Source organism: Helianthus annuus, chromosome 4, assembly GCF_002127325.2.
Source record: "Helianthus annuus cultivar XRQ/B chromosome 4, HanXRQr2.0-SUNRISE, whole genome shotgun sequence".
Taxonomy (NCBI): domain Eukaryota; kingdom Viridiplantae; phylum Streptophyta; class Magnoliopsida; order Asterales; family Asteraceae; genus Helianthus; species Helianthus annuus.
The window spans coordinates 147,311,033-147,325,864 of NC_035436.2; the positions used below are offsets into that span (position 1 = coordinate 147,311,033).

A 14,832-nucleotide genomic window follows, 5' to 3' on the forward strand; every position below is an offset into this window, starting at 1 on the left:
ATTATTTTTTCTTTTTAATATTATAACCAACATAATTTTGAACTTGGTGAAGTGTTAAAGTAAAAAATATAAGTTTATTTAAATAATTAATAATTAATAATTAATAATTAATCTAATATTAAATTCATTTGGAACAACAATGGCATTAGATAGAAGAGAAGCTAAGAAAACCAAAATGTAGACTTTTTTAGAACGACAATGGCATTAAAAAAAGACAGAAAACCTTCTAGTGATGTGTTGGATATAAGAACATAAAAGACAATACAAGAACAAGAAAGTACAAAATAAAAGAAAGCGAAGTCAAACTATATTCGAGAAGATCCAAGGCAATGTTTTAAAAACCGGTTTTTAAATTATATCGGATTAGGCTAAAAAATGGTTGAATCGGTTGTATCGAGCGGTTCAATCGGGTTGATTAGTTAACTATATAATTTCATAAATTACAACATCAACTCAAAATTTAATCCAAAAATGTATGATTACATATTAATAGATAATCCAAAAGATAATTGAGAATTATTCAATTTTCCAACAAGTTCTTTTAAATTAAAGTGTACAATATGTTTAATCCATTTGAGTGATACATCAAGTTCATGATCGCATATCGCATAAAAGATGAAATTCACTATTATCGCTATCCTCATCAACTAGAAGATAACTATTTTCATTTCATACAATACTAAATAAGAAGTTTTAGTTGCGAATAATTATAATATATAAAAATTACGTAAGATAAGTAACATATATAATAAAAATAAGTAACAACCCAAACTAAAGTAACCTTGGGTCGGTACCGGTATTACGTTTCAAACCGGTATACCGGATTTTATCGCCGGTACAAACCTTATGCCGGGGTGTTTCGTACCGGATTTACATCTGGAAACGGTAATACCGGTATAACCGGCCGGTATTTACCGGTTTTTAAAACATTGATCCGAGGACGAACCCAACTAGCTCCAAGAAAAGGGATTACACCTGTTTTGATCAAGTGGAACAGAGACAAAATTATCTCCTCCGAAATTTGTCGCGAGATAATCTAAACCCCTCGAAAACCTTGCCATCACACAGTCGTATAGATGATGCTCAACAGAGTCTTACTCTTAATCCGAAAAGTGTCAACTAGGACTTGCCCAATCATCTGGTCAATAATAGAAAAACCTCTGAAATCCCAGCTAGTCCAGAATGATATCATGCGTCGTATCGATTTTGCAAATAGACAATCCAAGAAGACGTGAGGTATATTTTCGTCCACTCCCATATTTTTCATTTATTATATAGTATATATAGATATAGATTTTATAACATTACTAGAAAAACTCAAAATTTCTTACACCGTTTTTCGTAAAAAATGCGTCACAAATAGCGATTTTTTACTAATTTACGAGGAAATGTGTATGTAGGAAAACCCCTCGTAGGAAACTGGTTTCTTACGCATTTGCTACGCAACTTCCTACGCATTTTCGGCCAAAATATGGTGTCAGAAGTTCCTACACCTTTCCTATACATTTTCTTGAGTATTATTATCAAGATTATCTGTTATTTCCTACACATTTTCGACGAACTTTTTTTAATTTATTTTTATAGTGTTATTATTATAGTCGTTTTTATATTTAGTTTTGTGACGCATTTCCAACACAATTTTTCTACGCATTTTCGACACTTCCATTTCTGACGCATTTTCAACACTACCCTTTTTGACACATTTCCGACGGCATTAAAAGAAATTAAAAAAAATCTTTTTGAACTTTCCTACGCATTTTTGACGAAACAATAATAAAAAAAAAATAAAAAATATATTTTTAAACTTTCCTACACATTTGTGACGAAACAATAATAAAATTAAAAAAAAAATTGTTTTAAAAAAATATTAATCTTATATTGGTTAAAAATATTAAACATCATTTACATTTAAAATATAAAAATAATCTGGCAGTGTTTATATGTTTAAAAAGCATACATTTACACACATATTTAACTTCCTGTTTACTAAAAGTTCTGAGTAGGAACGAGCCTCTCTTTATACAATCATGATTGGTTTTTATTTGCATGCAAGAAAAGCTAAAAAACTGAAACTGACTATTATTGTCTTGGAATATAAATACTGACAAAGAGCACATAGATATGCAATGTGATGGATGGATGGATGTCTCATTGTGCAACAAAGTGCTCAAATAAATAGTATTCTTACAATCAGATCCTAGCAGCAGATTTAAACATAAAGAGAGATAGATTAAGACCAAGTCAAAGATACTACAAATACACACTTATTAACAAATATAATCACATCCACATACACATATAGATACAAACATGCATATACGTACACATACATACATACATACCCACATACACAAATACATATATACATACTCACATTATACTCATATCCATACGTCCACATACTTACGTACATTTAATATTTAAAATAAGAATAATTATATGGGTTGTTTCTTACACATTAGTGACAAATCCTTAAATGTCGTAAGAAATGTGTCACAACTTGCAATGGATTTAAGCATTTTGTCATAAATGCGTAGGAAATTGTATTCATACATGGATTGTTTCCTACGCCTTTGTGACAATTATATTTAAAAATAAGCATTTTGTCATAAATGTATAGGAATATGTTTATTTTATAATTATTATATACTAGTCTTATTATTATTTAACCTTTTGTAGATTATTTGTGACAGATCTGTGACGTAACTGTCAATTAATTAGGATTTTCTTATTTTTTGTCAGAAACTTGTCAAAAGTTGTGACGGAATTCCGACGGATGGTTTAAGTTAATTAAAAAATAAATATTTCTTCATAAATGTGTAGGAAACGATATTATTTTCCCTTATTTTTTTGGTTTTTATATATATTTATTTGGTAAAAAATAATAATTAAACTTTTGTAAATTATTTCCTACAGATTTATGACGCATCAGTCAATTAATTAGGGTTTTCTTATTTTTCGTCATAAATGTGTAGGAAACGATATCATTTTCCCTTATTTTTTTTGTTTTGTAGGTTATTTCCGATAGATTTGTTACGCAACTGTCAATTAATTAGGGTTTTCTTATTTTTCGTCATGGATGCATCGAAAATTTGTAACAAAATCTTGAAATTTTTTTTGTAGGAAATTTGTCATAAAAGTGTAGTAATCCGTGACGAAAAAAATTATGTAGGAAATTTCTGTAGGAAATTGTCCCTTTTTCTTGTAGTGTAATAGAAATTTAATAAGCAATGACTTGGTATATATATTTTTTTATATATATATATATATAAAAAAAAAAAAAAGTCTTTGTAGTCTAATGTGTGAATATGTTTCTTGCTTTTCTTCAATGCGTGTTTTATTTCTCGACTAATAAATATCATGAGGATTCAGGATGTCTTGTGAATCAGACAAATAAGATGAGTTCTTGACCATATATGAACATTGGTATTGAAACCTTTTTAAAAGCTATAAACATCCTACATTATTATAGATTTATATGAAATACCCTAGAAAAGACTCAATTCCAAACCTTTTCCTTCAAAAATTAGACAAGAGAATTTTGGGGCGGATAAAGTTTATAATCACATGCTTCCCCTCTTCTTCCCATCATTCAACCAACTAAAAATGATTCCAATTAGATCACTTTATGAATTAATTAATTTATATTTATCAAAGGTGAGTATGAATAATTGCATACCAACAAGTCCCTGAGAAGCTAAAACAACCTTAATTTAATTGTACTTTATTGCTTTAGTTATACCATCATTAGCAATATAGAGAACAGATGGTGGGTCAACAACTCAACATTGGTTGAAAGTTGTTTAACGTGTGTATGGTGAACATTAGATTTCTGCGGCTTCTGCCCATATTTATATAACTTGTGAAATTTTAACCCAGTAAACGGAACTTTTACATGTTTTTTTATGTATGAATTTCATCTAGTTACGGTTACTTAAAACTTTAAATTTTAGTGATCAAAGATTTACATTGTTACTTCAACAATACCTCGCACCAAAGCCTCACACAAAACTTCTCTTAAAAGCAATATACATTATACACTCCCATTGGAAATAATAATATAAACAGTGACTAAAAACCAAGAGACTAAATCCAATCTAATACCACTATGATATATAGCACCATATATTTTAGTATAGAAATGATTCTAATTATGATATATTTCAATAAACTTATGATTGATAGCAGCTTTTTCAAATATGGAAACATATTACTCCTACCACGTACCATCCTCCCCACCCTCCTATATATATATGCATACATACCTCCCTCCTTCATTCCAACAATCATCTCAACTTCGATCACTTTCAAACATACACAAACTTACTCTTCTTTTTGTCACTCCAACACCATAAAAACAAAACTTTAAAGCACCTTGCATTCCATGAAATTTCAGAGAATGTTTAGTTTTTCAGCTCAAACCGACTTCTGCGGTCGCAGATGTGTGTGGGTCAACGGCCCGGTTATAGTAGGGGCGGGACCCTCAGGGCTAGCCGTGTCGGCTTGCCTTAAGGAACAATGCATTCCCTTTGTAGTCATCGAACGAGCTGACTGCATCGCTTCTCTATGGCAAAAACGCACCTATGACCGCCTAAAACTTCACCTCCCGAAAAAATTCTGCCAACTTCCCAACCTACCCTTTCCCGAGGACTACCCCGAATACCCAACAAAGAAACAATTCATCGCGTATCTTGAGAACTACGCTCAAAAGTTTGATATCAAGCCGCAGTTCAACGAGTGTGTGCAGTCTGCTAAGTACGACGAAGCCTGCAAGCTGTGGCGGGTGGTTACCGCCTCAACAAGCGGGTCTGAAACAGAGTATATCTGTCAAATGCTTGTGGTGGCAACAGGAGAAAATGCAGAAGGGGTAGTGCCAGAAATAGATGGACTAGAAGAATTCTCAGGTGAAGTCATCCATGCAAAAGACTACAAGTCCGGCCAGAAATACACAGGAAAGAAAGTATTGGTGGTCGGGTGTGGAAATTCGGGCATGGAGGTCTCACTAGACCTCTCCAACCACAATGCCAAGCCATCCATGGTGGTTCGAAGCTCGGTTCATGTCTTGCCCAGAGAAATCATGGGAAAGTCAACATTTGATCTAGCCATGATGCTGATGAAATGGCTACCTCTATGGCTAGTTGACAAACTATTGTTAATGTTAACATGGTTCATTCTTGGAAACATTCAAAAGTACGGAATTAAAAGACCATCTTTAGGCCCATTAGAACTCAAAAACCACCATGGAAAGACTCCAGTACTCGACATTGGCGCGCTTGAGAAAATCCGATCAGGCGAGATCAAAGTCGTCCCTGGGATCAAAAGATTTAGTTACAACTCGGTGGAGCTCGTCAACGGTGAGACACTCGACATTGATTCGGTTGTTTTAGCTACCGGGTATCGCAGCAATGTCCCTTTCTGGCTTCAGGAGACTGAATTCTTTGCTAAAAACGGGTTCCCAAAGACGCCGTTTCCAAATGGTTGGAAGGGAAAACGTGGGTTATATGCATCCGGATTCACCAGAAGAGGACTTGCTGGTGCGTCTGCTGACGCTGTTAAAATTTCTCAAGATATTGGCAAGGTTTGGAATGAAGAATTTAATCACAAGAAAAAGAAACTTCATATACTCAGAAGATGCATCTCAACTTTCTAACTTTATTTAACAAAAACGAACTCATGGTAAAAAGAGTTAGGATTTATATATTCTGCAGGTGGTGTATATTTAAAACTATATGCGGAAACTGGAAACAATATAGAACAGAAGAGCAGATGCCAACCCAAATAAGAAAAAGAAAAGTAGTAAGCTTAGAAAATTGTTTGTATACCTGGCACGATGAGTGTAACATTCTTTTATATAATGTTCTACTCTTATTGGTTGCTTTCGTTCATTTTGTAATTCTCTTTCTATATTTTATTATTGAAAATATCGAGTAAATGAAGCTCGTCTATTTTCCTTCATTATACAAGGGTGTAAAATATATTTTGGATAACCAACCGTTCCCTTTTCCATTTTATTTAACCTAAAACATAATTTTATTTCTAACCTTTTAAGATTGAGTCACATGTTAGGATCAGGATGCACTCACGAACACAGAACTCACACACACACGCAATTTTCTGTCGAAGAATACAAAGATTTATAGTGGTTCGGTCGATTCTGACCTACATCCACTGTGGTAACTAGGAATATTTGTATTAAGCTTTTGGTACAAGAATTTAGAGATACAATTCAATCATATATATTGGATTGAATGATAGAGGAAAGAGAAAGACAAGATCCGTAAAATCTGGATAACAGGAAGATTGGATGATATCATCCTCTTATCCTGCTTTCTGACCTCAGCTTGATCAAGTTGTCAAGTGGCTTGGTACTCAACAATGTCAAATTGTCAAGTTGGCTTCACACTCAACAATCTCCCACTTGAAGCCACGGAATAATCTTCACATGTGCTTCAACTGTGCATCAGTATCTCTGTAAAAACTTTGATCTTCATACATTCCTACTTACCCGGCCTTCTCTTCAATTAACCTGAAGGCCAGTTGAAGCTATGCAAAGCTTCAACTTCTCTAAGGTGACAACCTTAGTCAACATATCAGATGGATTTTCACTTCCTTTGATAAGAGTGCCTTCACTAACTTGCTCTCTGATGAAGTGATATCTCAGCTGTATGTGCTTTGTCTTCGAATGGAAGACAGGATTCTTTGCAAGATGAATTGCACTTTGATTGTCACAGAATAGTGCACAATCAACTTGTTCCTTGCCGAGCTCTTTGAGAAAATTCTTCAACCATATAAGCTCTTTGCTTGCTTCAGCAACTGCCATATACTCAGCTTCTGTGGTTGAAAGGGTAACACTTTCTGCAGTCTGGACATCCAGCTTACTGTAGTGCCTCCCACTGTAAAGACATATCCGGTGGTGCTTTTATAAGATTCTTTACAACCACCAAGGTCAGCATCTGCAAAACCCTTCAAAATAACCTCTTTCCCCTTAAACTGTAATTCCACTTTTGAAGTCCCCTTCAAATATCTTAGCAGCCATTTAACTGCCTCCCAATGTTCTCTCCCTGGATTGGACATAAACCGACTAACAACTCCCACTGCATGAGCTATATCTGGTCTCGTGGATACCATTGCATACATGAGGCTACCAACTGCCGATGGATACGAAACTTTAGCCATATCTGCTTTGTCTTCATCTGATCTGGGTGACTGAACTTTAGAAAGCTTAAAGTGACTTCCCAAAGGTGTGCTTCGAATCTTGGCATCTTTAAGGCTGAATCTTTCTAACACCTTCTCAATGTACTTTTCTTGAGAGAGTGTCAAAGAACCATCTTCTTTGTTTCTGAAAATACTCATCCCGAGTATTTGGTTTGCAGCTCCCAAGTCTTTCATCTCAAACTCTTCAGACATCTACTTCTTCAGCTTCTTGATCTCTGTCATGTCTGAACCTGCAATCAGCATATCATCCACATATAGTAATAGGATGATATAAGAACCCTTAAACCTCTTGATGTAACAACGATGGTCATTGTCACATCTCTTGTATCCGACTCTTCCCATGAAGTTATCAAACTTCAAATACCATTGTCGGGGCGCTTGTTTCAGACCATACAAACTCTTCTTCAACTTACACACCAAGTTTTCTCTGCCTTTAGCCTGAAAACCTTCTGGCTGTGTCATGTAGATTTCTTCTTCTAGGTCACCATGTAGAAAAGCTGTCTTGACATCTAGCTGCTCAAGATGCAAGCCTTCTGCTGCTACAATACTGAGAACAAGTCTGATGGTAGTCATTTTCACCACTGGAGAAAATATTTCATTGAAATCAATTCCCTCTTTCTGCTGAAATCCCTTGACTACTAATCTTGCTTTGTACCGTTTGGTACCATCATGTTCATCTTTGACCCTGAAAACCCGCTTGTTCTGAAGAGCCTTCTTCCCAGCTGGAAGTTTTGATAAGAGCCAGGTCTTGTTCTTCTCAAGCGACTTCATCTCTTCTTTCATTGCTAACTCCCACTGCAATGAATCTTTCAACCCCATGGCTTCAGAATAACACTGGGGTTCACCATTTTCTGTCAAAAGTATGTAATTGACGGATGGTGAATATCTGTCTGGTGGTCTAACAACTCTGGAGGATCTTCTTGGTTGAAACTGAGGAGTTTCTGGGGATTCTGGAATTTGAGGAGCGACCTCTTCTTCTTCTGCAGAATCATTACTAGAATCATCCCCTGAGCTCCCACTGTCGATTGACTCATTCCCATTTTCTAGAATGTCGACTGAAGCTTCTTTTCTTGTTTCACCACTTTCAAATTCAACATAGTCTTTCTGAACTTCTGGCCTTTTGGTGTTTCTGTCTTTGTACAATTCGTTTTCATTGAAGACGACATTCTTGCTTCTGATTACTTTTCTGCCTTCATTATCCCAAAGCCTGTAACCCATTTGTTCTGACCCATAACCAATGAATGTGCACTTCTTGGATTTTGAGTCTAACTTATCCCTGTCACTAGCTTCTAACAAATCGTAAGCACTACAACCAAAGACTCGTAAGTGTTCGAGACTTACCTCCTTTCCTTGCCACATTTCTTCAGGCAACTTGAAATCTAAGGGACCGGTTGGTGAACGGTTGATCAAGTAGGCTGCAGTGTTAACTGCATCGGCCCAGAATGTCTTGGGCATCCCGGCATTTAGCCTCATGCTTCTAGCCCTCTCATTTAGAGTTCTATTCATTCTCTCAGCTACACCATTCTGCTGAGGAGTTCCGGGAACTGTCTTGATCATCTTTATCCCTTTCTCGGCACAATAGTCAGTGAACTGCTGACTAATGTATTCACCACCATTATCAGACTTTAGGCACTTTACCTTCAAGTTAGTTTCATTTTCAACAGCAGATTTCCATATCTTAAAAGCATCAAATACGGCAGATTTATGCTTAAGAAAATATACCCATACCTTTCGTGTTGAATCATCGATGAAAGTAACATACTATCTTGAGCCTCCTAGAGATAAAACTGAGGTTGGTTCATATACATCCGAGTGAACAAGCTCTAACTTCTGAGCTTTCGGTGTCCTCCCTGTCTTCACAAAAGTAACCCTCTTTTGTTTTCCAAGAACACAAGGTTCACAGAATTCAGTTTCCACTTTCTTCAAGTCTGGAAACTTACCTTTCTGAGCCAACATTTTCAATCCCTTCTCGCTCATGTGTCCGAGTCGGTTGTGCCATAAATTTGATGGACTCGGACCGGTGGTCATTGCGTGAACACCTTCAGCAGAAACTTCTGCCATGTACAGAGTACCTTGCTTCTTTCCTTTGGCAATCACTAAATTGCCTTTGATCACTTTCCATTGTCCACCCCCAAAGTGAACATTAAACCCTTCATCATCCAGTTTACCAGCTGAAATTAATTTTCTCATTAAATTAAGAATAACCCTGACATTTTTCAATGTCCATATAGTTCCTACTGAGGTCTTCAAGTCTACATCTCCAATACCTGTGACATTTGATCATCTGCTAAACGAACTTTACCAAAGTTACCTGTTCGTAGATTCTTGACCATATCTGGGCATGAGATAGGATGGAAAGAAGCACCTAAATCCATAATCCAAGATTCAACTGAATCTTCAACAGAACAGGTGAGAACATCACCTTGTTCTTCCGAGGATACACTGTTTACTTCTTTCTTTGAAGCGGGTTTTGTACATTGGCTTCTATAGTGACCTTTTTCTTTGCAATTCCAACATTCAACGTCTTTTCTGTTCTTTGGCTGTCCCCTTCTTCTGGACTTGGACCTGCCTCGATTATGTCCTCTTTCGTTTCTTCTTCCTCTACTTTCTGTATGCAATAAAGAACTAGAATTAGAAGTTGATGTGTGTAAAATGCAACATATAAAACACATCAATTAAGGCATAAAACTAACCCTTTTTAAGTACTAATGTTGGAAAAAGAGTGTTTTTGTCTTCCTTTTGAATTTTCAGGATGAAATGAGCTCAAAATCACAAAAGAAGCAAAAAGACCACTAATTCTACCATAAATACAAGAAAAGGAACAAAAGTAAACTGCCCGGACCCTCAACGGCACCTCCCAAGACAAAGAGAAGAGAACAGAGTCTGAACACGCCCCGTGTCCAGTGAACACGGGGGCGTGCCCAGGAAGCAGCAGAAAAGACAAATCAGTAGAAGCTTCCATTGCTCACCACGGGGCCGTGCCCAGCGGGCACGGGGGCGTGTTGAAAGTACAGCAGGCGCATTAATTGTAATTCGCAATTACAATTAATGAAGAGAGAGAATGTCAGACGGGCACGGGGCCGTGTCCAGCGTTCTGTTCAGCCTATAAATAGAGGAGCTTGGTTTCATTCTCTCTCATCCCTTGGCACACCACCTCTCTCACACTTCATCCACCACCCATCACCACCATAACACCATCATCCACCACCATCATCCATTGTCCATCGTAGAGTGTGTGAGTCGTCTCGGGATCCAAGATTGATCGTAAGAGTTCTTGACAATCAAGGCCATGTTTGCCTAAGTCTCTTACATCACTTGGTGAAGACAAGTGTTTAGTATAATACTTTTTATTTTTAATCTTTTGCACTTTTTATTTGGTTTTGTATTAATGACTTTAATAACTAGTTACTTATGTTGAAGGTGATCTTTCCTTATCGTTTGTCCGTGGTGTCTTGGCGTTATTTTACTGTCTATATAAAATAAAAGATTTTCACCATTCATATCTCCACGGTCTATATGGAGGTATGTTGGCTACCTGGTCGGGGGTTAAGGGAACGGTTTGGTAAGGGTCTTGCCCTTGTTCAGCGTTTAGAGGTCCTGCTTGGGACCTGGGTCAAATTTAGTAGGATCTCCTTCAATGCCCATAGGTATTGGATGGCGGGGATCCAAACTCTTTGACCCCCTCATAAGCTAACTACTATTAATACTTTAACCTGGCTATTTAGGACTGTATCCCTGCTGACTCAGACTACTTAGCCGAGGGTAACGTCACCGCCAAAAGCGGGGCCTACCATAATTTGCATTAATAACTTAATTCATTATCTTCCAATAATCCGACCCTTTAGGATTGTATCCTTGCTGACTCAAACTACTGGGTTGAGGGTAACGTCGCCTTCAAAAGAGGGGCCTACTACAATAACTAAGATAATCTCTTAAACAAGTGCAAAAGTGCGAAAATAATCAAAGGTTATACTAATACACGTGTCGGATCCAAGTGATTCATCTTGTCTATCTGTTTTTATTTTATTTTCTTTTTCAGCATTTAGTTAGTTTTTATTTTTCTTAGTTTAAAACAATTTTCTAACTTTTTGATTTGATTAGACGTTGAGGATAAACCGGTATTAAAAGCTCTTGTGTCCTTGGACGACCTCGGTATCTTACCAACACTATACTACGTCCACGATGGGTGCACTTGCCCATATGTGTGTTTAGTGTTAGTGAATATCGTGTTTTATAAATTTAAAACTTGGCTAAAAGTGTAAAAAGGGCTTAAATAAACATCTAAAAATATATTACACCTAACGCACATCAAGTTTTTGGCGCCGTTGCCGGGGACACAAGGATTTTAAGAAAGTTAGGAATCAACGGCCTAATCATCTTTTTATTTTTCTTTAATTTTTTAGGATTTTTTTTAGATTTTTCAGCTTCTGCAGAGCTCCACACGGGCCGTGCCTGGTCGGACACGGGCCGTGCTCAGCAACGTTACTGGCAGTTTTTGTTTTTCAAGTTAACAGAAGGCTGACCACGGGGCCGTGTCGGTGCAACACGGGGTCGTGTCCAACTTCCAGTAACTGGGATCTGAAAAACAACCACTGTAACTCCGACCACGGGGCCGTGTTCGCTCGACACGGGGCCGTGGTGAACCTTCTGACCAACATTCTTTTCTGTTTTTATTGCAGGACTTGGAACCCGACGCCAACCTCGCGTAGTGTATGAGCTCCAGTTCCAATAAAGACATAAAGGAACCATTAGAAGAACCCGAACGCTTTCTCAGAAAAAGGTTAAAAGCCAAAAACCAAGAGAAGGTTTCGGGTGACCCACCCCCAATGGCGGACCAACGTACCCTCATGGATTACTTACGGCCCACCGTAGGTAATCTCGGTGCCGCTATCAATGCCCCGAATGTCGAAGCCAATAACTTCGAACTTCGACCGCACTTGATACAAATGCTCCAAAACTCCGCAACCTTTCACGGGCTCGCGGACGAGGATCCCCATCTACATATAACTAATTTCTTAGAAATATGTGATACATTTCGGATCAATGGAGCATCAAACGACGCCATCCGCCTTCGTATGTTTCCATTCTCACTAAAAGACCGAGCGAAAGCTTGGCTCAACACCCTCCCAGCTGGATCGGTAAACACCTGGGATGAACTAGCCCAAAAATTTCTATATAAGTATTTCCCTCCTTCTAAAACTGCTAAATTAATGGCTGAAATTAACACATACTCACAAGAGGACGGGGAATCCTTATATGAAACTTGGGAAAGGTTCAAGGAGCTATTACGCAAATGTCCCCATCACGGCCTCGCAATATGGCAACAAGTATCCACTTTCTACAATGGGTTGTTGCCACATACTAGGCAGACACTTGATTCTAGCTCCGGGGGACTTTTAGGTAATCGACGCCCACACGAAATATATAATCAAATTGAGGAAATTGCTCAAACCAATTTTCAATGGCACACTCCCCGGGGAAATAAAACTATCGCCCCGGGCGCCCATAAGGTAGACGAAAGCACCTCTTTACAAGCCCAAATCGAGGCCCTTTCTTCAAAAATAAAAAAATTAGAAATGACAAAAACAGTCTCGGTAATGGCTTGTGAGGGGTGTGGTGGGTCACATGAAAATTGGAGTTGCATGAAAGAAACGGACGATCAACAAGAAATGGTAAACTACATTGATAATAGACCTAGGCCGTCGGGTCCTCCAACGGGGACCTTCAACCAAGGATGGCGAAACCACCCAAACCTTGGTTGGAGGGAGCCCGGCAATAGTAGTAACCAACAACCACAACGAACAAACTTTCAGCAATCAAGAAATGAGTCACAAAATTTCACTCAACAACAAAGTGGAAGAGAAAGGCTCGAAGATACTATATCTCGCCTCGTCTCTGACACTGACAAGAAAAATTCGGAAAGATTCCTACAATTAGAATCAAACTTTAGGAATCAACAGGCTAGCATTCAAAACATAGAAAAACAAATAAGTCAACTAGCTCAAAATTTTTCCGAAAGACCACAAGGCGCATTACCCAGCAATACCGAAACCAACCCGAAGGCGCAAGTTCACCTCATCACGCTACGAAACCGGACCGTAGGGCCTGCAGAAGTACCTCCAGCCGCGGAAAAATCAACGCCAACAAATCTGCAGGAGAAGGACCCTCCCCCATCAACAGAGCCTACCAAGGCTCCTCGAGTTCCGTACCCCGGTAGGTTAATTCGTCAGAAAACCAACGAGCAATTCGCAAAATTCGAAAGTTTGCTAAAACAATTGCATGTCAATATTCCTTTTATCGAAGTCCTAACCCAAATGCCCAAATACTCTAAATTTATGAGGGACTTCCTTACACATAAAAAGAAAATTGAAAATTTGCAATTAGTTAATTTAGGCGAAGAATGCTCTGCCCTCGTACTCAATAAACTACCCCAAAAAAAGATCGATCCCGGAAGTTTCACGATTCCGTGCTCAATAGGGGAATCTCCCGTTCGCAATGCCTTGGCCGACTTAGGGGCTAGCATTAACCTCATGCCCTCTTCAATGTTCAAAAGGCTTGGCTTGGGAACCACAAGCCCCACAAAAATAAGCATACAACTCGCGGATCGATCGGTCAAGTTCCCGCAAGGTGTCATCGAGAATGTCTTGGTAAGGGTAAGCAGATTCGTTTATCCTGTTGACTTTGTCATACTCGACATGGAGGAAGACACCGAGGTCCCTCTTATTCTAGGGAGGCCTTTCCTTGCCACCGCACAAGCAGTAGTGGACATGAATGACGGGACACTAACTTTGAGATATGGGGACGATGAGGTAAAATTCGGAGTTGGGAAAAGAATAGAGGATGACGACCCGATCCACTACATGAAGGTTATCGATTCAAGCTTGGATGCCGCTCTCCGACGGTGTAACTTGGGAGGCAAGGCACCCCAATCAAAAGACGTGTGACCAGGAATTGGGTCTAGCCAAGGACCCTTATAAACGTGGCGCACCACGGAGGCATTCCGCGGACCTATCCTTAGTTTAGTTTAATCTTTTAGTTTTTGCAGAATAAATCACACTCATGGTGGTAATGGATGAAAAAGGGAACGAGAAAAAATGGAACCATGCAGAAGAACAGAACAAACCGACAAAAATCTCCATAACAGAAGGCTCCACACGGGCCGTGCCCAACCAACACGGCCCCGTGCTGAGCCCCCTGCAGGAAATCACCCAGTTCAGGTAACTGGACACGGGCCGTGTTCAGTGGACACGCCCCCGTGCCCAGGCTTCTGTTTCAATTCTATAATTTTTGTTACTGGCACTTGACCACGGGGCCGTGCCCGGTCAACACGGGGCCGTGTCCAGAGCGCCAGTAACACAAATCTTTGTTTTTAAACACACTTTTACATATTCTAATCAACCAAAAACTTTATTTTTGGACACATTGAGGACAATGTGTAATTTAAGTGTGGGGGGGATGCTAAAACCTTGGAATTTTGCAAAATCCTAAAACAAGCCTTACACAAAACTCTATTGGAACCGCTAAACACCCCAAATTTTTTCAAAAACTTTTTCATTTTTTATTTTATTTACTTGTCTTAGTTTAAGTTGGGAATAACAAGTTATAAAAGGGTTATAT

General features: G+C 38.5%; 1 protein-coding gene and 1 non-coding gene across 2 annotated transcripts; one reads left to right on the forward strand and one right to left on the reverse strand.

The window, feature by feature from the left end:
- The first annotated feature begins 4,303 nt into the window (after positions 1-4,303).
- LOC110899053 (probable indole-3-pyruvate monooxygenase YUCCA5) lies at positions 4,304-5,981 on the forward strand. The gene has a single exon (XM_022145919.2). It carries the CDS (start codon positions 4,385-4,387, stop codon positions 5,648-5,650), a length of 1,266 nt encoding a protein of 421 aa, XP_022001611.1. The 5' UTR covers positions 4,304-4,384; the 3' UTR covers positions 5,651-5,981.
- Positions 5,982-12,419: 6,438 nt separating this feature from the next.
- LOC118491971 lies at positions 12,420-12,526 on the reverse strand. The gene has a single exon (XR_004892416.1). It is a non-coding gene; the product is annotated as a small nucleolar RNA R71 (small nucleolar RNA).
- Between the last annotated feature and the right edge of the window lie 2,306 nt (positions 12,527-14,832).